The 27082-nt window shown below is 45.3% G+C and overlaps 1 protein-coding gene across 1 annotated transcript in view; it reads left to right on the plus strand.

Annotated features, from left to right (window-relative positions):
- ADGRG4 (adhesion G protein-coupled receptor G4) overlaps window positions 1-27082 on the plus strand; it is a 96061-nt gene that overhangs the window by 11835 nt on the left and 57144 nt on the right. The window contains exons 3-7 of the mRNA XM_043974646.1: window positions 16529-16867; window positions 18698-18784; window positions 20119-20189; window positions 21551-21615; window positions 23259-23298. Of these exons, the coding sequence (XP_043830581.1) occupies window positions 16529-16867; window positions 18698-18784; window positions 20119-20189; window positions 21551-21615; window positions 23259-23298 (602 nt within the window). The remainder of the gene's footprint in view (window positions 1-16528; window positions 16868-18697; window positions 18785-20118; window positions 20190-21550; window positions 21616-23258; window positions 23299-27082) is intronic.

A 27082-nucleotide genomic window follows, 5' to 3' on the forward strand; every position in this document is an offset into this window, starting at 1 on the left:
TGGCCCTGGATTCAGGAGGACCTGAATTCAAATCTGGCCTCAGACACTTGGCACTTACTAGTTGTGTGACGCTGGGCAAGTCACTTAACCCTCATTGCTCCACCCACCAAAAAAATAAAAAATAAAAAACCCCCAAATATATAATCCTCTGTTTAGTATTCAAAGCCCTTCAATCTCCTTCCACTTGACTCCCCTCTACATACCCTATAATAAGTGACACTGGCTTCTTTGCTCTTCCTCACTCATGACACTGATACTTTTCCCAACTCCATGTCTTTGCACTGGCTATCCCCCTTGACTAGAATTCTCTCCTTCTACATCTCTCAGTTCTGATGGCTCCCCTCAAGACTCGGCTCAAATCTCACCATTCACAAGAGGCCCTTTCTGGTCTAACCTGCTGTCTCATAATGGCTAGTGTTTTCCCTCTGAGATTACCTCTCATTTGTGCTGTATATATCTTGTATGTCTATAGTTATTTGCATATCATCTCTCCCATTAGGAGTTCCTCTGAGGGCAGGAATCTCTTTTTCCCCTCTTCTTTGTACCCTCAGCACTTTGCACAGTGCCTGACACATAGTAATCACTTAACAAATATGGCTGATTAATCAAAGGAATATATTCATTAAACACAAACATGTTGGCATTGGTATGGAGGAAGAGGAAGCTAGAGGTAGAGGGTACCATCTAACTGCTCTACCACAAGGTCTACTGAAGGAAAGGGAAGAGCCAACATTAATTCAAAGTCATAGACATGGGAGACAATGTAACTGGTAGTGCTACAGACAGAACAGTAAAGCCAAAATGAAGAGCAGGTTCAAGACAAAAGATAATGAGTTTGGGCTTCAGCATTGTGAGTTTGAGGTAGTGCTAGAACATTCAGATAGAGCTGAGTGGGAGGCTAGAGATGTGGGTCTGGAGCTCAGAAGAGAGGCCAGGGCTGGAAATGGAGATGAAGAGTTGTCTGCATAGAGGCGGTAACTGAAATCATGGAAGTGAATGAGATTGCCAAGGGAGGGAGTATAGAGAGAAGAAGAGATCGCCAAGGATAGGACTCTTGATGAATACCTACATTAAAGAATCTGAAAAGGGGAAAAGGAGTTAGTGAAGGAGATGGAGAAGTAGAGAGGTAAGAGCAGATCCAGAGGAGGAAGATGTGTCAGCTAGGGAATAGGGAGTCACTGAAGATTTTTGAGCAAGGGAATAGATGTGATGAGTTCTATAAATTTAAAAAAAAGGTATTTGGGTATATTGGTTGGGCCGGGAAAGCCAAGGGAAGGTTTTTTTTTTTTTTTTAGGATTGGGGAGACCTGAGCATGTATGTAGGCAGATGGCAAGGAACCAGTGGTGAAGGAGAGATAAAAGATGCCTTATTAACAAACCTTTAGAGCTAAAGGGAACTCCCTTGAAAGTCTGCCTGCTGCCTGGGGAAATTCTGCTACCAGCTGCCACAGCCACCTGGGCTCACCCTAGCAGGAGCAGTATCTCTGCTTGATTCACCCACCCCTGCTTGAGCAATAAAACCTCTGCCCCCAAGAGGGGAATTATGGGAAGGATACAATATCTTATTCATCTCCCAGCCTTTTCTTTTTCCAGAGAAGGGACGGGGCATGGACTGAAAGGTAGAAAACTGGGGTTTGGTCCGTAGCCCTGTAGGTGGAACTGACATCTCCCTCCTAATTCCTCTCTCCTTCTCTCTCTCTCTCTCTCTCTCTCTCTCTCTCTCTCTCTCTCTCTCACACACACACACACCCCCATTTGTGATCATTTCCCATTTTTTTTGTGTTAGCAAGCAGCACCTCACTGGGAGTCAATCAAAAATATTTAACTCTGAAGGAGTCAGTTTTCCTTCCCCTTAGCAGCTCTGATGTAAATAGTTTACATCTCTGTGCTGGAAAAGTAGTTTCCTGAAAATGGTTTTCCTTGTCTTTCCCTGCTTCTGGCCACCATCGGACTCTGGTCTCAGAGATGGTTGCTCAACTCTGATTACCCTGTCTCACTCTGTGGCTGCTCTACTCTGCCCATGGACAAGTCAAGTTTTATTCCCTTGCCTGGTAAAGGAGGCCAGTCCCCATTTTGAAAATACCTTCTCCTCCTGTGTTTACTTTGCGCCCCCTGGCAGTATCTGACTGGTTGCTTCTAGTCGCTATTTTCTCACTCTGCTCTAACAAATAGACTCGGAATTATAATTTACAGAGGTCATGATCGATGGAAAAAAACAAATGAGATCTGCAGCTGGCAAAACCCAATTTTAATATGAGGTGATAGAGCCAAATCACAACCTTCCTGAGACACCTTAACAAATGCCCTACTTAATATTCTGCTGGCAGGTACATCTCTAACAGACGCCCTCATCCATATGCAGAGGCTATAGCTTAGCTTCATGGGGCCCAATAATTACCAGGCGGCATTTTGTCTGGAGCTCAGGAGCAAATGGCATCGAACCCCCTCCCCACTCCCCCTTACCCTTTTGAATTAGCATGGCTTATCCCCACTTCGGAAACGGGAAGTACCAGGGGTCAGCCATGCAAATAACACAACCCCGCGCTTGCGTTGTTGGCTGACAGTCAGCCACAGAAGTGAAGTTGGGAAACATGGATGCAGATCTGACTAGCACAGAAGAGGCTTTGTATTAGCTTTGGGGGTCAGCTCACAGGGCACAGCTGTTCTAGGCAAAATAAAAATAAAAACTCGATAAATTCATCCCAGTTTGAATATGTTTTGAAAAGTTAAATTTTTTTTACATTAATTATCTCTGGATATACCCCTCTAAAACCTGAGCACTCATACCAAAAACCAGTGAAACAAAACCAATCCAAGGAGCTGTCTGCCCTGTGTGCAACATTCAGTACCCAGAATCCCCCACTTCTCTACCAAAAGGAGAGAGGTGCATTTCATCACCTGTAGAAAACCCTTTTCCCCTCTAGGTAGGGCAAACATGAAACTCAGGGAAGAGCGCAGAACCTGGGGCCAAAATGAATCCAACCCAGTACAAACACAGAATGGAAAATGACAAGACATTGATTTACTAGCAATGTGACTTTGGCCGGTCACTCCACCTCTTTCTAGGCCTGTTTCTGCCCCTTCTGGCTCTCAAGCTTATGATTTGGTTCCACGTTCTAGCCTCCTGAGATCTCCTTGGACCCCAACACTGTCACCTTGCAAATTAGCAGGCCTTCCTAGCTTTTGAGTCATCAGCTGAGTGGACAAGCTACTCATGTGTCACTTCGGTCCCAGCCAGTACTTGTCATAATGAACCTGGCCCATCATATCATCTCTATCGTATTCTTAACCATTGCCTGCTTATCACATTTTCCAGGACAATTTGGATTTGTTCTGGGGACCATGGGATCCTACCCATCCTTTCTCTGAACCCTTTGAAATCTCTTTTCCTAACAATATATAGGCTCCACTAGGTGGTGCAATGGATTGAGAGCCAGGCCTGGAGGCAGCAAGGCCCTGAGTCTTCCAGCTTCAGACACTTACTCCCTGTGGGACCCCAGAGAAATCACTTAACTTATCTTTGCCTCAGTTTCCTCATCTGTAAAATGGGGATAATAAAGAACAGCACCTACCTCCCAGGTTGTTGAGAGGATTAAATGAAATCATAATTGCAAAGTGCTTAGCACAGAGCCTGGCACACAGTAGGTGCTATAGAAATGTTCGCTGCTGTTCTCTTTGTTACTTAGGCTTTTCTCCTTTCACAAATTCTAAGCATCTCACCATGACCTCGCCAATCTGCATGCCTCGAACTCGAGATTCTAAATGAGAGGAGGCAAATATGATCTCATGGCGATACACATCACTAAGACTTACTTGCTGGGGTGAGAACTGTGACTAAAAGGTGACCCTGGAGATTCCTGAAGAAGGCCTGGTTCTGCCTTGGGGAGCTCTAGTCCAGTCATAGGACCACCAAGGCTCCCAAATGCTTGGGAGGGCCTGGGAGAATCTTGGTTACTCTTGGTCACAGGGGAGAGAGTCTCTGGACTACATCCTCCCCCAAACTCCACTGACCCTCCTCAAGCCCAGCCCAAGCCCTGATGTCTAAGTGTATTTCCAGTGTGCTAAGCATAAAATGACACTGGAAGCTACTGATGGAACTGAGGGAAAGGAAGGACTCTAGTCCTGTGCAGTGAGTGTAAGAAAGCCACGTGAACCTGGAGCTGTGGTCGGGTGGCGGGAGAGAGGCCTGGATCCTACGTGGCATGTTGTCACAGTAGCCAAGGACCACAGATAACCACAGGAAAAGTTCCAAACATCCAGCTGCTCCTGCTGGGTAGATAGCTAATTGGACAGCATCACTTCCAGAGCTGGTTTCCGAGTTAAGATTGTGAGAGGCAGGTGTTCAAGAAAATTCACTTAGTTTTGTCAGGGACCAGAAGTCCTACCTCAGGAAGACCCATGAGCATTCTGAACCTGCTTGGGGACCCTGAGGCCTCGGTAACAAAACTCATTGGAGTCAGACCAGGCCACTTCTAGTGCACACATTTAATGCCATAGTTTGGAGTCTCACAGAACACAGGAAGACTCATAAACGGAATAAATCTCTGAGGACTGTTAGTTCCGGGCTTACGAACCTCAGCTCAGAGACGGTAAATGTCAAGACGTGCACAATGACAGCGTGATGTTCATTTACCATCTAAGAACTCATGCTAGAGTCCTACTAAGAAATCTTGGTGTTCAGGGCAGATACACGTACGTCCCTGGGTAGTTTAGAGATGGAGTGATTTCTTTCAGTCTACAAATCTCCCCAGAGAATCAGAACAGTTGGGGGCACTTCTCAGCATCCATTCCAAGGAACTTGCTGTGCTCAGATTAGGAGTTAGCTGGACTGTCTGGTGAGCAGAACAACTTAGCTGAGAAGGACCCATTTGCCATTGTAGGAACAACCAGGATTGGATCCAAGAGAGCGGATTCTGGGGCCAGAAGGGAAGGACAGACTGGGGAAGTGTTGCAGGTCACAGAAGGTGATGGTCACATAGGAATTTTGGAGCACAGTTTATAACAGGGATGGACAGGCTTGGCGGCCAGAGAGGGAAAGGGTTAGCTAGTACAAAGGTACTTGCCTGGAGTCTTGCAAATCAAATTTTTAAAAGAGGGAGGGGGCTTTAAACTGAAAAGGAAAAGTAGGACTGCACCCCCAGCTCCCAACTTTATCCCTGTGAGTCATCATGGTGGAGAAGGATTTAGCTTAAAGTTCTCTGTGAACTTTTACTTTCTCAAAGGCCACTGTGGCCCTCAGACACTATCAGATGCAGGGTACACGAGTACCTCATCATCATTATAAGCATTTATGTAATTTTCAAAAATACCGCATGAGTTATATATGGTGAGTCACAGGCATAATCTTCCCAAATATGACACAGGCAGGTACAAAGGGCAATGAAAACCTTCATATCAGGATTGCAGACCAATCATCTAGACCCTTAATTTTTATTGTCCTATGTACTTAGGTAAATAAGGCGTATGGATGATGATTCTACCTGTGATTTCTCGTATATGACTCATAGACAATGTGCAAAACTTACAGGAACAAAGTTTCATAGACAACTGTATCCCGAATTTGTATCTAGAGACGGCACCTTGCATACTGATTCCATACCAAGTATATGGAGCACCCTGTCTGCCCGTCCACACATGTAACTTCAGATGCCCCATGTGAAGGGGAGACAAATGGATCTCTCAATCCAGTTCTGTGGGTTCTTTAAATTAAAATCACTTTGGATAACAGTATTTCAATCATGTTTCCTTTGTCTTCTGTGTATTTCAGTTTCTGCATTTACAAACATAATTCTGAGAAAGGCTCTGAAGGGGTTCATGGCACCAAAAAGGGTCTAAGAACTCCTGGCCTTGAGGCTGCTCCTTTTCTGGGCTGCCCAGGAGGGACCAGGGTAATGGCTGCAGATATGGGCTCAGGATTAGGCCTATGGGCAAACTGGGCTTGGGAACAGAGGGTATAGAAATGATACCAGAGAAGTGCTGAAGAAATGCAGCCAGAGCCCAGCCTGAGTTAGGATGCTCAGGAGAAGTAGGATAAGGTGACTGATGGCAACATTGCTATTTAGCAGGCCCTTGTCCCAGACTCCATGATCTTAAGGACTGGCTCCCACAGAGCCTGTGCGGCTAACACATGTACGGTAGTCCTCCCTTCCTAGGTGTAGAGTGAGGGTTTGCCCGATCCTCTCTGTAGGGTATTGAGGCACTGATCCTGACTAACTGGCTGGTCTTTGAGCAAAGTCTGACCCAGGCACAGACCGGAGGGCAAACTTGCTTGGCACCATAGACCATAGCTACTCAGTTTGAGAGGCTCTCCAGGTGATGCAATTTCCTTCTCTCACAGCATTGGGTTTTCTAAGGTAAGCCCTGGGAGATACAGCTGGGTGGTGTACTGGATTGTTTTGGGCTTCGAGACTAGGTCTGAATCTAGGCTCAGGCCTCTGCCTCTGTTTGCCTCATTTTCCTCATCTTTAAAATGAAGATAATGATAGCAACTAAGTTGTTGGGAGCACATTCAGATGAGATAATATTTGTAAAAGAATTTTGCAAGCCATAGAGAGGGATGTAAATGCTAGTTAAGTTAAGGTAGCTAGGTGTAGCAGTGAGAGCACTGAGTAGGAGTGGGAAAGATCTGAGTTCAAATTTGACCTCAGATACTTAATGGCTGTATGACCCTGTGCAAGTCATTTAACTTCTGTCTGCCTCAGTCTCTTCATCTATAAAATGGGAATTATATAGTACCTCTTTCTCAGGGTTGTAGTGAGAATAAAAAGAGATATCTGTGAAGTGCTTTGCAAACCTGAAAGCACTATATAAATGCTAGTTATTATTATTACTATTATCAACCCTGCAACTTGCAACCTCAAGAGTAGCATACTTCTGTTTACAAAGTGTTTTCACATATATTGTTTCATTTGATGACACACAACCCCTAGTAAATAAGCTCCAAGTCATGTCTTTGGGACAATGGAACTCTTGGTAATTTCTTTTTTTAAGCAAAAAGGCCAATTGAATGGTCTTCAATGTTAAAGGTACAAAAATACACACACACAAGCAAAAAGAAATTTAACAGAAACAAGGAACAACCCCAAATAGTCAAGTAGCAATATGAAAAGGTCTTGAGTATTATCTTTAAAACTCCAAATTAAAGTCTTCTTGTTAATAGGTAACTCAAAAGAATTAAGCACTTTCTGCTGAGCAAAATGCTTATGAAAACATTTTCAAAACAAAGTCTTACTTAGAAACATTTAGTGCATCCAAGAAATGATGGGAGATATACGCTCCTCAAACTATTTCTATCCTATACAAAGTAGAGCTATCATTATGAATTTAAACTCTGCTTGAATGGTCTTTGAAACAGGAAGGTCTCGCTAAAGATTGCTACCGAACTTCCTTTAGGCCCCAACTAAAATCTCACCTTTTGTATAGGAAGCCTTCCTTAACCCCTCTTAATTTCAGGGTCTTCCCTCTGTTAACTCTCTCCTAATTATATCACTTGCTTTACTGTATGTGTTTGTTTGCAGATTGTCTCCCCCATTAGACTGTGAGCTCCTTGAGGGCAGGGGCTGCCTCTTGCCTCTTTTTATACTTTCAATGCTTAGTCACAGTGCCCGGCAGCATGGTGGGTAAGCATCTAAGTTAGTTTACTGCACCTACTAATGTTTATTGATTAATAAAATACACCCATTGGACAAAATATTCAGGATGTCAAAGGACCAACTAACTCATGTTCATGATGTCTTGAAAATTCAATTCAATTCTGAAAAAAAAGAAAAAAAGAAATTCGACACGGCAATCCTCTTGGACGTTCTTTGAAACTCTTTGGTCCCTTTCCTACTGAGATTTGGGCTTCTGCAAAATCTTTGTACTTTTATTTCCACAGCTTGGCTGTGGCTCAGGGTACAATTACTCCCCTCCTCCCCAGTGGTATTAAAAGTTGAGGCAGGCATGCTGCTTACTCTCAAGACCACTTTAAAAACCCTGAAGATTAAGTGGCAATGAGATATACTTTGGAGAGCAATTTACTGTCAACCTTCAAGGCATCAATCATTTTAAATGTTTAAGCTATTGAGAAAAACCCACTCAGTGTCAGTCTAACATCTTTAAACAACTAAAAAGAAAAAAAAATTGTTTTTCCGGTTTGTGGAGACGCTAAATGAAACAAATTTTTGTCTTATAAGTTAAAGCATGCTTCATTTTTTAGCACTGATCCAGAGAGGCTGGTTAGTTAATTTGGTCTACTCAGATGTCTGTTTCACATATTTCCAAGGAAATTAACTTAAGAAACTTAAAACTGGTCTAACATTTGGGGATCGCAAACATTTGAAAATATTGGTTGAATCCAAGAGTATAAAAAAAAATCTTTTCACTTCTCATTTTGAGCATGACACAAACACACGAAACTTGCCGCAAAATGAGTTTTACATGAACAAATGCTTCAATTGGTGTCGCTCTGATCATTTCCTACCAAACAGTAGTAGTGAGCACTAATAATAAAGAGCTAACATTTGCTGAGGGCTTTACAATATAATCTCATTTGATCCTCATGATGACGTTGGGAGGTAGGTGCTATTATCACACCCATCTTATAAATGAGGAGGCTGAGGCAAACCCTAGCGGATAAGTGACTTGCCCAAGGTCACACAGCTCTGGTCTGAGGTCGGATTTGAACTGATGTCTCGTGACTCCAAGTGCAGAGCTCGACAGAGTTAGATTACAGAGTAATATTCTGGAATCTTGTTGGTTTTGAAGGAAATCTTCCTCTGTCCCTTCCCCTGACTACAGCCCCTGGGGCTTGCTATTGGCCATGGAGGCTTCCTAGATTGGCAAAAAGAAATCATGCTTCAAGGTTTTACTTTTTTTATACCTGTAGTTCATCATTATCTTTACACATGAGGAAACTGAGGCTGGGGCGGGGTCTTTTACACTGTTTACTTGGGGCCACACAGCTAGTGTCTGAAGCAGGATTTCAACTCAGGTCTTCCTGACTACAAGTTCCACTCAAGCTGCCTAAAATGAAACCTTTGCCTTTGCACTTGGTGGTACTTGAAATCAGGAGCAAGTCTACATTTGGCCTTCAAGAGGTTGAGAGGATTTTATATCTCATCAGCATCTTATCCACAGTAATACGATTATGTAGATGGAGATGCACCAAGCTAGAAGATGCATCCTGGGACATTTACACCAGAAAGCCCAGTCATGATTTGCACAACCCATAAGGAGAAGCTGGCCCTTCCAAATTGCGCAGTGTGATGCAGCCCAGAAAGCAGCACCACATTTTCATTCTGTTTAGGATTGCTGCTAGGGGGAGGGGAGCCTGGGGCTTGCAACTGGTAAAGAGATATAGAGTTGGGGAAGGGTGAAAGATGTGTTTTTGATGCCCTTACCCCTTAAGGACCAAACCCGAATTCAGCAGAAGCTCCTGATTAGGGTGGATGTGTTCAGGAAGTACTGGTTGAGCAATTCTTGTTGCTATGGAAACCGAGCTAGATGCAGCACTCCATCTCCAGGTGCTGGGACCTCTCCCCATGGCCCCCCAGACAAGCAGCCATTGCCTAAAGCTAGCCTGGGTCCTTGCCATTTTGCTCTCTTCTTGTTTCTGATCTTTTGTCAGACTGGATAAATGCAAGCCCTTTCTTAACAAACTTTCCCTGCCTAATCAAGCCTATTGTGTCTGGTTCTGATGACAGGGGAATAGTCCTCATCATGTATCCAGTCCAGATTGCAAAAACAACATCTTTCAGAGTTTTCTGTGTCTTGTTTGTCCTTGAGGAGCCCACCAATGTACGAACCGGCATCTCTCCTTAGGGGTTCTTGAGTGGAGTCTCAGGCCACTTAGTATGAAAACTTCATTGTTCTTTCTGTGTCTGCAATTCACAAAGGCCTAATAAGGTCTTAAACCACTCTGTCCTGCTACTTTATCCTAAGTTTTGAAAACTCAACTTCACCAATTCCTAAAACTTTGGCATGATTTCATCCTGTGTCATGTTTCTGCTAGAAGCAGTTGACAGTTAATTAAATTCCTTCTACCCATATCGTCCCTGAAAATCTTCAGCCTTGCGACCTTCTTATAACCATTAGACATTTCATTAAAACATGCCGGCAAGCCGCCTCCCTCTCCCTCCTCCCTCTCTTCCGAGCCCCCTCCCTTTTCTCTACCCCCACCCCCTTCTTTCCCTCCTCTCTCTCCCCACCCCCATTGCTAGGGAGGCTGGGGTTGGGCGGGGCCAAGAGGACAATAACAGCTTTGATTGGCCTCGTGTGGGGTACAAACCCGGACAAGGCACAGCTGGACCTGTTCTTTTACTGATGGAAGAGACGTGACAATTTAGGCTTCAACTCTTTATGTACACATCTCGTCTCCAACCGGAGCTAAATTAGAAATATGGTTTTTGGTAGGGGAGAAAAGCTCAGTCATTTAAATCATGAAAAGTGATTTGGGGAGGGGGGAGGGGGGCTTGGACTTGTTAAACAGAGGGAGCTCCAGTGGGGGGAGGGGTCCCTAATAACATTTGCTCAATTGAATAGAAAATAGTCTAGTCCAGAACCACTGTCAATTCTTCTCAGTGGTCCTTGCCTCAGAGACCATATTATATATTGAATCCATATTATCCCTATTCCATTGTTGAGACAGATAATAATAACAGCAGTAGCACTTGCATAACACTCTATGTGGTACATTATCTAGTCATTTTTATAAACAATTTCTCATTTGATCCTCACAACAAGCCTGGGAAGTTAGGTGCTATTGTTATGCGCATTTTGTAGTTAAGTGACTTGCCCAGGGTCACAAAGTTTTAGACTCTGTCTTCCTAACTTTAGGCCTAGGGCTTTAGCCATCATACCACCTAGTTGCCTGCTGCCCAGAGACACGAACCACTAGCGCTCCATTCTCACAGTAAAATGGGATCATATCATCCCACATGGCTTGTCAGTTGGCCATTGAATATGCTGCTTATGCAGGCAAGGAGGCTTAGAACTTCTCTGAGCTCCTCCAAGAACAGCCAGCACTGGCTGGAGCCCCCAGGAAAGGTCCATTTGCCCTCCTTAAAACCTCAGGTGCCAGTGGGAACATTGTCTTCTTACCCATGATTAGACTGAATCCTCTGAGTACTATTGATCTGTAAAGACAGATAATGGCGATGAGCATGTTGATCACATTTGCAGACCTTGAACGAATCACTTAACCTTTAAAAAGCTGTTTTCTCATCTACAGATTCGTGTAGTAAGGAGACTGATGTCCTTTTACAGCATCTTTAGGTCTGGCTTTGAAACGGGGGCAAGAGTAGAAGTACCATTTATTTAAGTGGCCCATTAATTGAATTCAATCCAAGTGAACAAATATGAAGTTCTCATTCCATTTAGTAGCAGCAGCCAGACAAAACATGAGAAATGTTCTGCCCTCAAGGGGTTGTTATTCAATACAAAATGGACACAGAATATAAACTAATACAAAATGATTTTTCAAGAGGGTAAGTGCAGCAAAGACCGCCTGACTTGGGCTATAACGTCCAGGTTAGTTACTGGGGCTTATCGTTTCTGGAAATAAATTCTTAATCTTATGGTTAATCCTAAACTCATTTACAGCTGAGTGAAGCTTGACCTTTAAATGCCTCCAATAAAAAAATATTTTTAAAACGGGGGCAGCTAGGTGGCTCAGTGGATAAAGCACCAGCCCTGGATTCAGGAGGACCTGAGTTCAAATCTGGCCTCAGACACTTGATACTTACTAGCTGTGTGACCCTGGGTGAGTCACTTAACCCTCATTGCCCTGCCCCCAAAATGCCTCCAATAAAACACACAGGAGTAAACCAATTATATTGGAATCCAATTATTGAAATGTTTTAAAAAACCAAGTTCACAGACCCCAGGTTAAGAACCCATTTCTTTAGAAAAGAGATTAAACTAGGAAATATATATTTTTTCTTTTTTTCTTTTTTAGTGAGGCAATTGGGGTTAAGTGACTTGCCCAGGGTCACACAGCTAGTAAGTGTTAAGTGTCTGAAGCTGGATTTGAACTCAGGTACTCCTGACTCCAGGGTCGGTGCTCTATCCACTGTGCCACCTAGCTGCCCCGGAAATATATTTTTAATTAGCTCTAGAATTGGTGTAGGAACCAGAAAATAAGCGTAAAAATGACTCTAAAACTTTAGCAACAAAAATACACAGGAAATCCAAATCATTTTATCCGGGGGGGGGGGGGGTGTCACTTTATTTTGTGATCTGGATAAAGGGCAGGGCAGGATGGATGAGGAAGGTGGGACTGGGGCCAGGATGTGACAGGAGGTGGGAGGGATATAGGGAAAGGGAAAAAAGGTTCTGGGATAGAGACCAGGGAAAGGGGAAAGATGCACTTCTTTGTTTCTTTTTCTCTTTTTGCGGGGCAATGGGGGTTAAGTGACTTACCCAGGGTCACACAGCTAGTAAGTGTGTCAAGTGTCTGAGGTCGCATTTGAACTCAGGTCCTCCTGAATCCAGGGCTGCTGCTTTATCTACTGAGCCATCTAGCCAACCTGTTTCTTTTCTAAAATTAATTTTAATTTTATTTTTGCGGGGCAATGAGGGTTAAGTGACTTGCCCAGGGTCACACAGCTAGTGTCAAGTGTCTGAGGTCAGATTTGAACTCAGGTCCTCCTGAATCCAGGTCTGGTGCTTTATCCATTGTGCCACCTAGGTGCCCCCTGCTTCTTTGTTTCTTGAAGCCAAGTGGGACCTGCCCTGACAAGGACCAAGGTCGAATCCAACAGAAGGTCTTGATGATGAGGGTGGAGGTGACTAGCTTCAAGAAGGACTGGTTGAGCGATTCGCATTTCTCTGGAGACAGAGGTGCAGCACCTCCATCCAGGTACTGGGGGCTCTCCATGGTTCTCAGATGAGCCATGCATGCCCAGAGCCAGTTTAAGGAAGTACATGAGTTCTAAGGGACCGACTCTCATTTTCAGGCCTATCAGAGAATGAGTCAATGAGGGGCCAGGAGGGACATCCTAGACTGAGGGAGAAGAATTGGCTGTAGGGTCAGCATCTGGTATTAGGGGTGAAGCACCTTCATACTGGGCTTCTAAGGTCAGGATGACAGGAGACCAAGCACCAAGATGGAGAGGTGGTCTGCCATTCCTCCAGAGAAGATTTCCAAAGGAAGTATATGAGCAAAGCAGAAGAATATGTCCTAGGGAGTGGTAGAGATGCTGGTCCCTGGGAAGCCAGGGCACATAACTCCTGGGGCTGATGGAGGAGAGCTGAGGCCCCCGCTTGTGGGCTTGTCAGTGCTCAGGCTGTGGTCTCTGGCAGTAGTAATGAGACTGGGCTTATGCCCTCTCTTATATACACCTCAGTCTGGGTAACTTGGTTACCACCCACCATTCCAAGACATCACAAAGAAGTCAGCTGCCAGCCTGGAGGAGGTGGAGGAGGAGAAGGAGCTGACATGACTACAAAAGGTCAAAATGGACCCTTGAAAGTAGGACAATTTTATACTGATCATACAGGCCTCTATGACAGTTGTCTGTGTAACCTGGGCGGGGGGAGAGGGAGTGAGTGGGCATGGCAAGAGGGTTCACTCCTTTGGGAGCCTCAGTTTCCCCCCTGTAAAATGAGCAGGGTTGAACTTGCTGAAGCACCCTTCCTAAACTGGGGTGGGGGAGGGTACACAGAACCAAAATGTGGGCAAATTCCTTAAGCTCTCTGGGCCAGACAGCTTCTAGAGTCACACTCCCCAATATTCGGAGCATTGGGTTTAGTTGGGGTCACCTACCCCACTTTAGGAAGGACAGTGATAATATACTGAAGATGTATTCACAGGAGGGAAACCGAGGCAATGCCTCAGGAGGAGAAGCTGGGATGTGTTTTACTTGGAGGAGAGAAGATGGCAACTGTCTCCAAGTGGTGCGAAGGTTGTGCTACCTTTCATGAGGAAGGGGGATTTAGATTTGTTCTCCTGGCCCCAGAGGGCAGACTTAGGAGCAAAGAAAGGCAAAGAGGTATAATTGACAAAGAAACAAGCTTCCTAACCAGGAGAGCTTGAATAGCTTGGGCCCCAGTGCTTGGGAGGGAGGCATCAGGTTCTTCCTGGGAGGCTGATGACTTGTCTCCAGGTGTGATGGGGGCGGGCAGCGTTTCTTGTTGTTCCTGTCTAACTCGGAGATTCTGTGATTCTGACCCTTCAGGGTGGGAGCCCCAATAAAAGAGCTCTCCCCCCATCTTGTGGGGAGGCAGGGGGAAAGCAAATCTCCCCACCTGTTCTCTGAATGAGTGAATGAATGAATGAATGAATGAATGGGCATTTATTAAGCACTTACTATGGGCCTTTGGCCCATATTAAGTGGTAGGGATATGAACAGAAAGTTGTGAAAGACAGCCCCTGCTCTCGGGAAGCTTCTTTTTCAATACAGGGGGGAAGACAACATGTATTTTAGCTCCAAGTGGGAAGGAAAGACCCCAGGGTCCTTAGGCAAGCTAGAATGGCATCGGCTTCTCTTTAGTGTCATTTCTGTTAATACAAGAGTTTCTGTTTGTGATGCTGAGTGAACCATCAATGGGGCCAAGGGCTTGAGGGGTGAGAAGCGCTTTGGCTGGCTCTTTGGTAGCTGTGGCTGCTGAGGAGGCAGGCCCTGCAGAGGTAGCTGCAGCCTGGATTCTCCACAGTGGGGCTGCTTCCCCCCTGGGTGCTTCCCCCCTGCTCCCCCCTTCCTGGGTGGGGGCTTCAGGGACAAAGAGGAAGCAGGCTAGTGTCCTGAGGTGGGGTTAAGCACTGCACTTCCTGGCTCTGGGGCCTACCTGCCTGTTGGTGGCAGTTGGCACCTGCAGAGACAGTTGCCCCATTGAGATCCCCACAGTGGGGTTGACTGATTGAATTGTGGTGGGACTAGAGATGAGGAGAGAGGTTAGCTCTTGAAGGAAATAGGAAGGGCTAAATTAAGGGCACAGACAGAAAGGATGGCTGTGGAAAGAAGGTGGGCCACCTCTGGAGCCAGGAGAAAAGAAGGCAAGAAAGGATTTTGAAGAATAGAATAGAGAAGTAGACGGAGACATGACCGATTCTATTTTCTCCTAGGTAGTTTTAGAAAAAAAGAGAATAGCTCTTGTAAGAAATATCATAGAGCAGGGTTTCTTAACCTCCAGATCAAGGATCCCCAAGGGGTTTATGGTTTGGATGGGAAAAGATTAAGTCCTTATTTTCACGAACTTCTAATTGAAATTTAGCATTTCCTTCAATTATGAATGTAGGCCACAAAGGTGATTCTGAGAAGGGGTCCACAGGCTTATTAGGTAGCCAACTATGTGGAAAATGTTAAGAACTTTGACATAGTCAATCCTGGAAAAAGAAAGGACGGCTGGTGAGGGAGGGTTGAGCATACAAGTATCTCATCCATCCAGCTGAATAGCAATGGAACAGATTCAGAAAAGTAGAGTGGAAAGGGGAGGGTAGAGTGGAGGCAAGAGAGGCAGGGCTCAGGTGGATGGGCATAAGAGAGCAAGGAGGGCTAGAAGGGGGTTTCATCTTTGGAGCCAGGGGAGTAAGGAGACCCGGTCATTCTTTCTCCCTCCAGCCCCCTAGGCCCCACCCACTGCCACCTACCAACAGGCACCTTGCCCAGAGTGTCAACTCCCAGACTTTCCTCACCTCCCCCAATCACACAGGGGAACAACCTCTATGGAAAAGGGGCCGGCTGCTCCCACCAACTGCCAATCGACTGCCAGTACTGGGCAGGTAACCCCCCAGTCAATCTCCCCTTCCTACTGGCTTCTTCCCATGACCGCCACATGCACAAATCTCACCTGGCCTTAGGAAACTCTTACTTCTTCTGTTCCTCCCCTCGAACTATCATTCTGGACCTCTCTTCCCTTTCTTTTTTTCTTTTATTTTGGTGAGGCAATTGGGGTTTAGTGACTTGCCCAGGGTCACACAGCTAGTAAGTGTCAAGTGTCTGAGGCCAAATATGAACTCGTGTCTTCCTGAATCCAGGGCCGGTGGCTTTATCCACTGTACCACCTAGCTGCCCCTCTCTTCTCTTTCATAGAGAAACCAGAAAAAGCTTGGTGTCTCCTCTCCTATAAGCCTTTCTTGGTTCTCCCAGGTGCTAGTGTTCTCCATTGCCCAAATTCCTTTGAGTCTCTTTTCTATCTCTTTCGCATTATTGTTTGTTTCCCTCAGGGAGAATGTGAGCTTCTCAAGGGATGGGAGGGTTCTTTGTCCCAATCCTACTGAGAACCTAGGACGGTGTCTGAGTAGGAGGAGTTTCCTTGCCTTGTGCAGGCCCTCACCCCTTCATACTTGAAATAGCCAGCTTGGTGGGCTCTCCACCACAAGTAGCTCTCAGGTCTGACCACATCACTCCCCTACTCAATAAACTTCAGTGGCTCCCCTGTCACCTCATGATTAGCTATAAAATCCTCTGCTTAGCTGATAACTGATTTGATTTTGTTTGTGATCTTTGTTCTCCAAAAGCAGGGGAAGGAAATGGCTGACTTTTGCTGATAGAATAATCTGCACTCAGTAAAGGTAGACCAGAAGTAACATCTTTTCTGATTTTTCCAGTTACTCCCGGAAATGTAACAGTTGAAGGAAGAAGCACACCTGCCTCTCAACTTTCAGCCACACCCTTTAGTGCCAGGCCCATCATCACCACACCACCTGGGAATACCTCCTCTCTGGTGTCTGCTCTGCAGACCACAGACCTGTCCTCATCCCCTGTGAACAGGCCTAGCTTCTCCACCACAGCAGTCTCAAATATTCCCAGCATTATGCTTACCGAGCCCCCTGCAGCAACCATCCAGTCATCCTCCATATTACCCAACTGGGGTAATACTTCACCTGGACCCAAGGCACCTCTGACCTTGATGTCATCCACCCCAGCTGAGGCTACCGCCATGACAAGTAATGATACTCTTTCAGATATCACCACTGCCAGGACTACACTCAACTTCCCAGCAACCAATGCAGCTCCTTCAAAAGCAACTCAGAACATACCATCACCTTCAACTGTTCCAACCAACAATATTGCTACCTCTGCAACAATTCAGCTTTCTCCATCAGCCCACACTTCCAGGAAAACATTAGAACCTGGGCAAACTGTGACAGTCACCACTTCCCTGCCTCCTGACAGAGGATCCATGATGCCCCCCATAAGAAATACCACCATGGCTCCTGACATGACAGGAAGTTCAAAAACAGTCAGAACCTCCACTTCATCTACACTACTGACGACCACTGCATCTTTATTAGTCACAACTAGCCCTATATCTCAAGTTGCAGAGACAACAGCTCTAGCAACAACATTCATGTCTAGTTACAACCTCACAAGCTCTCACATTATATTACCATCTGTAGATTCAGAAACAGCACCTCAAGCCACAACTGCATCTGTGTCTACCCCAGGCAAAACTACAACTGCAGATTTCTTTCCTGGATACTCCACAACATTTGCAGCTACACAGATAGATTATATCTCTACTGCAGGGGTTTGCAAAGTAACCCCATCAGGTCTTAAACCCAGGGTAACATCTACCTTGGGGCGCTCTACACCACCCACATCCACAATGACCATGCCTACAAGTCTAGCTGGGACTGGAAGACCATTCACATCCCTTGAGATGTTGAAGACATCATCAGTATCAATGAAGGGCCCAGATGTTGACACCATGCTTACTCAGACTACTTCTGACTCTCTAGATTCTATGGTAACCTCTCCAGGCCTTGAACCTGGGGTCACATTTGCTTTGTGGCTCTCTACACTACCCACATCCACAATGACCATGCCTACAAGTCTGCCTGAGACTGGAAGACCATTCACATCCCTTGAGATGTTGAAGACATCATCAGTATCAATGAAGGGCCCAGATGTTGACACTGTAGTTACTCTGACTGGTTCTGGCTCTGTAGGTTCTAGGGTAATCTCTTCAGGTCTTGAACATGGGACCACATCTACCTTGGGGCTCTCTGGCATCACTACACCACTTACATCCACAGTGATCATGCCTACAAATCTGCCTGATACTGGCCTGTCACTCACATCCCTTGAGACTTTGGAGACATCATCAGTATCAACTATGGGCACAGATGTTGACACTGTAGTTACTCAGACTGGTTCTGGCTCTGTAGATTCTATGGTAACCTCTTCAGGTCTTGAACCCGGGGTAACATCTACCTTGGGGCTCTCTACACCACCCACATCCACAATGACCATGCCTACAAGTCTGCCTGAGACTGGAAGACCATTTACATCCCTTCAGACCTTGAGGACATCATCAGTACCAGCTAATGACACAGCAGGTGATACTGGAGCTCCATCCACTGTACCTCAAACCCTTGATTCCCCCATCACAAAGGAGTTCCAACCTTCAATGGTGGCTTCTGCCATCACACCAAAAGGCTCATTTATGAATGTTTCCGTTTTTCCCATAAGCACAGTTAGCACCATACTCATTTCCACTCTTCCCCTATCTGTACCATCTGTTACTGTACATGCCCCGGTAACACACAAGAGTGTTGGCACCACAACCAGAGCATCTGTGATGACAGCTTCCTGGTCATCAAACCCATCATCCTCTTGGGCCAAGTCTCATACAGAATCTACTGGTTCCTTGCCTCTTGATCCCACTGCTACGACCTCTGCCGCTGCAGTCACATCACCCTCCACAGCCGTGATGGAGACACCTTCCAGACTGACCTCGAATCCCTATATTTCCTCCTCCTTATCCATTTTAGCCTTGTCTGAGACCACGCTGCGGGGCTCCACATTGACCTTTCTGTCTACAGGAATGGCAAGTTCATCTGCTGCTGCCCAGCCCACAGGTGCTACTCCAGGGTGTCATATCACTCAAGTATGCGTCCTGTCCCCCCCCCCAACCTGGGATTTGTGAAGGATTGGTCATGTGTCCTCTGAGGAGACCCCTGGCAACTAACAGAAAGCACAGTGAATATAAAGTCAGACGGCCCAGGTTCTGTTCTGCACTGTGTCACCCACTATGGGACCTTGGACCTCAGTTTCTTCATCTGTAAAATGAGGGGGTTTGGATTACATCTCCAAGGTCCCATCTGTCTCCAAGTCTAGAAAACAAGGAAGCAACTATGTAGTTCCTTCTCTTCTACTGCTCTCTCTCTTGTTCCCTTGTAGAACCCAGTTCTTGTTTATTATTCTTCCTCTTGGCTTTGGAACCAGCTCAGTATCCTGTCCATTTTCTTCCAATCTTTACAGGTCTGGAAGTTATAAAACATCTGGGAAGTGGGAAAGAGGGAGAACTGGCATCTAGCCATACGTAAAAGCAGAGAAACCTTTCCCTCTCCTGAGGTGTGCCTCTGCCATCCTTCCTCCCTCTGTCATATGGCAGCTGCCTGAAAGGGGGACGTCTGGCCACTGAGGACACTCTGAGAGGACATGCAAATGATTGGCACCATCACCTGCTTGCAATCATAGAACACTTCAGCCTTTGGCACCTTTAAACATCTTCAAGTTGAGAAAGAGCAGAGTCCACAAGAGCAGCAGGCAAAGGACCTTGGAGATCCATCCACCCCTCCCCTCATTTTGAACAATAACAAAAGTAAAGCCTAGGGAAGTTAAATGATTCGTTCAAGGTCACACAGTAGCAGAGGGAGGGTTTGAATGCAGGTGCCCTGATTCTAAATCTAGTACTCTTCCCATTATGCCAAAAAGCAAGGAGATGGGCTCTTCAGATGAATGACCGCTATGAAATGGGCTGAAAATTGATTGGAGGTTGACAGTTAGCTAAAGTGGCTTCCTAATGTTGCTGGTCCTCCCCGACTTGTGCATCTTTGGTCTCCATGGCTGAAGAGGAGAGGGCTATGGGAACTGTCCAGATCACTGAGGCCAAAATCCAAATAAGCGTTTTAACTTCTCACTTGATCTAGGTTAAGTAATCAAAGCTTTGGGCTTCGGTGATTGTCCTTAGGGTCAAGTAAATCGAAGGAAGCAAACTGAAAATCCAGGCTCCATTATTAGGTCAGAGAACCTTTTGTCTACCATCTTGGCTCTGCCCTGCCACAGAGCATTTCTGACTTGAAGTCACAGAATCTCAGACTGACCCCCCTGAGAGATCAGGTGCCCAGTGAAATCACTACCCTGAATCAATTAGCCCAAATGCACTTATTCTCTTTGTCTCTCATTTCAGTTTCCTTCTACGATACCAAAATGAGGTTCTCGGTGTCTGATAAGGAGTCAACTATATTTGTCCAAAACTGGGTAAAAAATGATTTCTAAGTATGCGTGACTGACGAGTTCAGTGAAACAGAGTTTGAGAGAATGAGAGCTGGGCAGCACAATTTGTCAAGTCTCATGTTGGGTTTTGACTTTTTTCCCCATGGGGCACACCAACTCCCAAAGCACTCTACACTGGGCCTTCGGAATCTCTCATAAATGGGGCAGGCATTTCTTTTTTCTCAAATGAAGAGCTCCTGCCCTACTGTCCTAACTGCTCCAGCAGAAAGAGCCCTGTATTTGGAGGCACGGGAGCTGGCTTCCAAACCTGGTTCTGTCACTTATAGCTGTGTTACCTTGGGCAAGTTCCTTCCCCTCTCTGGACCTCTGTTTCCTGATTTGTAAAATGAGAAGATTGGATTAAATGACTTAAAGCTTCTTTTCACCTCTAAGTCTACGAATCCATTGGGTATTAGCCAACGTATCTTTTGTTTTGGTAGAGAAGGTGAGGCAGTCCTTTGAACTGGATGGTTTGGGTGCATTATTTTGAAATTCATACAATATGAATTAGAGTGTTACATGGTGGGAGTCAGGAGGCCTAGCACCTAGTTCTGGTTCTACCACTCTCTAAGTCACCTATGACACTGTTCAAGTGACTATCCTCCCTCTGGACCTCAGTTTCCCCAGGTTACTTTGAAGGTCTCTTCTAGCTTTGACATAGCTCCTTAAAGGCAAACAGAAAAACCTGATGAGAGCCTATAAAAATGTTGGCCTAGCTACCATAGTATCAATGATCAGTGATCTCCTCTGCGTGAGTGGGAACCTCCTCCACTTACTCATATTGTAACTTATCTATAACTTAGTAGAAGAATCTTAGAGAGTTGCTAGAGGTTTAGAGAGGTTAGTCACTTGCCCAAGGTCACACAACCAGTAAGTGTCAACGTGTTGTTGTTCAGTTGTTTTTCAGTCCTGTTTGACTCTCCATGACCCCACTTGGGGTTTTCTTGGCAAAGAAGATGGAGTGGTTTGCCATTTCCTTCTCCAGCTTATTTTACAGATGAGGAAACTGAGGCAAACAGAGTAAGTGACTTGCCCAGGGTCACACAGCTAGTAAGTGTCTGAGGCTGGATTTGAACTCAGGAAGATGAGTCTTCCTGACTCTAGGCCTGGCACTCTATCCACTGCAGGACCACCTAGCTTCTCCGGTGTCAAAAGAGGCATTTAAATCCAGGCCTTCCCATTGCGAAGTCCAGTGCAGAATCCATTGTATCATGATGCCTTTACAGAGTACAAATACTGCCTGAAAATTATGCTGTCCCAGTGATTTCAGCACACCGCCCCCCCCCCCCCCCGCCCAGTAACTGGCTATAGAGTTGTGAAAATGCATTTTCTTTGATCTTTTACAGTTGAAGCTTCTTTTTCAAGATAGTGAGTTTGTTCTTACAAATCTGACGGTAAAAATGAAAGGCAGGTAGGTATGTGTGTATTGGGGGCAGCAGGGGTACTGGGGGAGGTACAAATCTCATATTTGGAAGGGGCCATTGCATTTGGTGAGCCTTTAAAGTGATCTTTTTTTAGGTTTTTGTTTTGTTTTGTTTTTGTTTGTTTGTTTTTTGCAGGGCAATGAGGGTTAAATGACTTGCCCAGGGTCACACAGCTAATGTCAAGTGTCTGAGGCTGGATTTGAACTCAGGTCCTCCTGAATCCAAGGCCAGTGCTTTATCCACTGTGCCACCTAGCTGCCCCCTAAAGTGATCTTTTAAAACCTGTATTGTTACTATGGCATCAATGAGAAAAAATAGGGAAAACTGGGACTAGTCACCAATGTCTCTACCAGCACAGTTCCACAAAGGAACGAACTGAAATGGTGGGGGACTCAAAGGGCATGAAGCAGTGGCTGGGGTGGGATGTAAACAGGCCACAGTGTATCTGCAATGATGACCTATACACAAGGGGTCTGCACAGAAGAAACGTAAGACTGGGTTAGAACAGGACGTATTAGCTGCTTCCTATCTTTTCAGAGTTACAATTCCTATGGGTCTTGCTTTTCCTTGTGCATGATGCTTCATTCCCCCCGCCCCTATTCAGTTTCTTCCTCCAGGCCTGGAATGCTCTCATTCATTACATCTGCCTCTAAACTTCCTTCAAGACTTAGCTCCAATCCCACCTTCTGCTGGAGGTCTTTTCCAGCCAGGACCCCTCAATGGCTAGCGCCTTCGTTCCTTGAGCTGACCTCCCATTTCCTCTGCATATATCTTGTAGGCACAGAGTTGTTCCCAAGTTGTCCCCCAACACAATGGCAGCTCCTCAAGGGCAAGGACATGCAATCTCCTATGGATTTGATTTAAAACATGATTCTAAGAAAAAGGAGTTCATAGGCACCAGCAGATTGCGGAAGAGGTCCAGGACACAAAAATGATTAAGAACTCACAGACTAGGCCAAGTTAACTATACCACGTCCCCTCCTCTAGGAAGGATTTTGGGGGAGCAATTGTGGCTATCTCTGTGCCTCTTAATGTTCCAAGGGAGAAAAGCACTGAAATGGCACAACCTCTGAGATTCAGTATGCAGAGCTCGAAAATGAGTGTGCTCAATCTGGAATGTTAATATCCAAGATCTATTGGACAGTTTGGGTACAGAGAGTAAGGGAAGAAAAGGGGATTGGGGATGAGGAAAGGAGTCCGGGATTTCACTAGTAGAGACTACACAACAAGAAAGGGGAATTCTTCCTTGCTGATCAGCTGGGAGTCCAGTGTCTCTGCCAGGGTACAGAGGACCCATGAGAAACACAAAAGTATTGTGTCTTTAAAGCTTAATCATAGCTCCACTCTGGGCTCCATTTCCCTCCACTGATCCACCAACTTGTTCCTTCCTCTGAGAAGATCATTAAGGGAGAGGGAGACATATTTGGTACACACTGTGAACTTCTGAAGGCTATTCGGGGCAGCTACTTGGCTCTTGTGCCCTCATGTCCCCTGGTGCTCCCTATAGGTACCAAAACACTGTATGGGATAGACTCCTGATCTGACCCTGTGTGGTGCTGCTTCTGTGTTTATCTTTGGGTGTGTTTAATATCTTTTGTTTTTTCATAATCTCTTTTCCCCTTTGATGCAGAAATAAGTTTCAAGAAATAGGAAGAATGAAGCAAAGCAGGGTGGGTATGCCTTTAAAAAGCCTGCTTCTCATTTTTCTGATTACATATAGATCAACAATTATTCTTTCCTTTGATGTTTTCTTGATGCTTTTGGATTTTTTTGACCACACCACCTCTACAGAACTCTGTCTTTTGGGTTTTTTGTTGTTGTTTTTAGAACTGTCTTGTAGCAAATAAAATCAGTTGAGCATGTCTGATGGTGTATGTAGCATCCTAGACCCATAGCGCACTGCCTCTCTACTTAGAGGAAGGAAGCATGTTTCTTCACTGGGCCTCTGGGATTAAGCTTTATTACTTTTCCACCCATGTTTATATTGTTGAAGAAGATGCCTATTGTGACTACTTAGAACATACTTCCTTTGAGACACAGGAATCTATCAAGAAAAGTTGCACCCACTACCATTCTGACAATTTGGGGAAAACACTCTTGTGAAGAAAGTGGTTGTGCAATGACTTTGGAAATCCCATTTTACAAAGTGACCCCTAGGGGGCAGCCACCTTGCAGGAATCCCCAGTCATGGGAAGTTTGTTATGCCAAGGCCTTGTGTCAAAGTCACCCTGTACTTGGAAAATAGTTAGCATTCAGTTAGCCTACTGGAGACGGAGTTCTAAAAGGGCAAATACCATGCCTGAATGAAATGCTCTATCTTCGTCAGCGCCTAGCACGATGTTCTCTGCACACAACATGGACTTAATTAATAAATGGTTGTTAAATGACTCTTTGAAAAGCATCATACCAGTTGAGCAGGAGCCCTTGGATATAGGGCAAAACCGACCCTTAGCCCCCTCACCCCCACACTCCCTTAGGGTATGGCTCTACCATTAACTGCATTAATGTTTAATATGCATTATAAACATTTTCTCAATAAGTTTCTTAAGCCTAGACAACCAACAAAACAAGAAATCAAGGTCTGATGTGCAGCATTTGCCAATTTCCAAGGTGGAAATGCTTACACTGAAAATTTAACAATCAGCTTTCAAGGTACAGCTGGCTTCAGCAGACCCATGGAGCACACTTACCTCAAAGGCACATCATACTCCATCTTTCATGTGTGCCTTTTCACTGGCTATTTTCCCCATGCCTGGAACATATTCCCTCCTTCCCTCCACCTCCTAGAATCTTTAATTTTCTTAAAGGCACAGTTCAAGCACCACATTCTACATGAGGCCTTTCTTAATTCCTTCAGCTGCTGATATCTCCTTCTTCTCCTTTCCCCCATCCCCATCATTTTGTATTTGCAGCTACCATTAACTAGCTGTGTAACATAGGGCAAGTGGCTCCCCTTCTCTGAGTTTCCATTTTCCCTATGTCCCTTCCAGTCTTCAAACCTTATCAAAACGTTAAAACAATAAGTTTTCAGCAAATATATGAGGTACATATTTTCACTCTATAAAGTACGGTGATAGCTCTAATGTATTCCAAAATTCTCTGGTCATGCTAACAGCATCGACCCCCAGGACATTCTCCTTCCTGCCTCATTGAGGTCAGTGCTTAGTTCACACTCTTTGTCTGCACACCAGACTAGGAGACTTCACTGTATATATTAATGTTCCCTCAGCTACTCTAAGTGTCCGGTTTTTCACCTACTCAATTTCCATGCTCTCTTCCTCCAAGCCATCTCAGCTTCATATAAGGATAGCCATACCTTTGATGTTGCTGTCAATCCCTGCCCCCCCCAAAGTATCCCACTTCCATGTACCTGAACTCTGAAAGTCTTTCATCTGATCACAAGCTTTTATAATTCCATCTCTCCCTATACCCGATAACTCCTAGTCCTGGTCACTGGCACCACAATCTTTAGTCCCCCCATCCTTCAGTTATTTCCCAATGTTCTTCACAGTCCTGGCCAGAAATACGGGTAGACTCGAAACTCTGTTGGGATGCAGTGTGGTACAGGGGCAAGGCATGCTGAATTTGGCATCATAGCACCTGGGTGCAAACCCTGGCTCTCCTACTTACTATTTGAAAAAGCTACAAGTCAGGACTAAAGTGGAGGGAGAGTTGGTACATGACTTTTTATTCACAAATGATTGTGCACTCAATGCACAATGAGGCTAAGATGCAACAAAGTATGGATCAGTTCTTTGTGGCTTGTGCTAATTTTGGCCTGACAATTAACACCAAGAAAGCAGAGGTTCTCCGCAGTCAACACCACACTATCCCTATGTGGAACCATTGGTTACAACAAATGGAGAGATTCTAAATGCCGGGGAGAAGTTCACTTACCTTGGCAGTATGCTTTCCGGGAGTGTACACATAGATGATGAGGTTGACGCACTCATTGCCAGAGCTAGCTCAGCATTTGGGAGGCTTGGTAGGAAAGCGTGGGAGAGAAGAGGTTTTAGGTTGCCTATCCAACTGAAGATCTACAGAGCCATTGCGAAGACCCCCTTGCTGTATGCCTGTGAAACTCAGACAGTCTCCCAGCGCCACGCCAGGAAACTGAGTCGCTTCCATTTGAGTCGTCTTAGGAAGATTCTGAAGGTCCCCTGGTAAGACAAGGTACCAGACACCGAGGTCCTTGCTCAGTAGCTGTTAAGCATCCAAACTTTACAAAGCAGGGAGTGCAATTACAATACGCTGGCCATGTTGTTCGAATGCCAAATGTACATGTTTGCCTAAAAGACAATTTTACAGAGAGCTCACACAAGGCAGGTGCTCACATGGAGGTCACAAGTGTTAAAAGGTCTTTCTGAAGAACTTTGGGATCTATTGTGAGACATGAGAGACACTGGTCTAGTACCAGGCAGCACAGCATGCCCACATCCAAGAAGGTGCTGTGCTGTATGAGCAAAGCAGAATTGCAGTAGCTCCAAAGAAATGCAAGATGCCTGAGTTTAATGCCATCTCCACTCCAAATGTTTAGATGGACTATTTGTGCCTCACCTATGGCAGAGTCTTCTGAGCATTCTTTGGTCTCATCAGCCACAGTCAGACATACCGTCCCTTGATCCCAACAGAGTGATGTCATTTTGGTCCTCTTCAAGAATGAAGGACAATAACCATGTGACCTTGAGCAAATTGCTTCTTCTCTGTTCTGGCCTTAGTTCCTTCACCTGTCAAATGGGGATAATAATAGCACTTAAATCCTTTCTTAAGGCAAAAGAGGGAGGAAGTTAACATCAAGGGGTTTAGGCTTATACAGTAAGTTAAAAGTAATTTTTGGTTAGTAACTGTTGTGCTAGTTGTTGTTCTGTTGCATCTGACTCTTTGTGACTCCATGGAGCATACTGCCCATGGGATTTTCTTGGTAGAGACAATAGAGTGGTTTGCTATTTCCTTCTCCAGTGGATTAAAGCAAACAGAGGATAAGTGACTTGCCCAGACACACAGCTAGTGTCTAAGGCCAGATTTGAACTCAGATCTTTCTGACTCTAGGCTCAGCACTCTATCCACTGGGCTACCTAGCTGTCTCCTAAGCAAACAGGTTAAGTGACTTGCTCAGGGTCTCACAGCTAGTAAGTGTCTGAGGCCAAATTTGAACTCAAGTCTGTGTGGTATAGTAAATAGAGTGTCAAGCTTGAAATCAGGAAGACTTATCTTCCTGAGTTCAAATCTGACCTCAGACATTTACTAGCTATGTGACCCTGGACAAGTCACTCCACCCTGTTTGCCTTAGTTTCCTCATCAGTAAAATGAGCTGGAGAAGGAAATGGCAAAGCACTTCACTATCTTTGCCAAGAAAACCCCAAATCCAACTGACAAAGAGTTGGATATGACTGAAAAATGACTCAACAACTTCCTGACTCCAGGCTCAAGTGGCCTATCCATTGAGCCATCTAG

The sequence above is a fragment of the Dromiciops gliroides genome, chromosome X, assembly GCF_019393635.1.
Source record: "Dromiciops gliroides isolate mDroGli1 chromosome X, mDroGli1.pri, whole genome shotgun sequence".
NCBI lineage: Eukaryota > Metazoa > Chordata > Mammalia > Microbiotheria > Microbiotheriidae > Dromiciops > Dromiciops gliroides.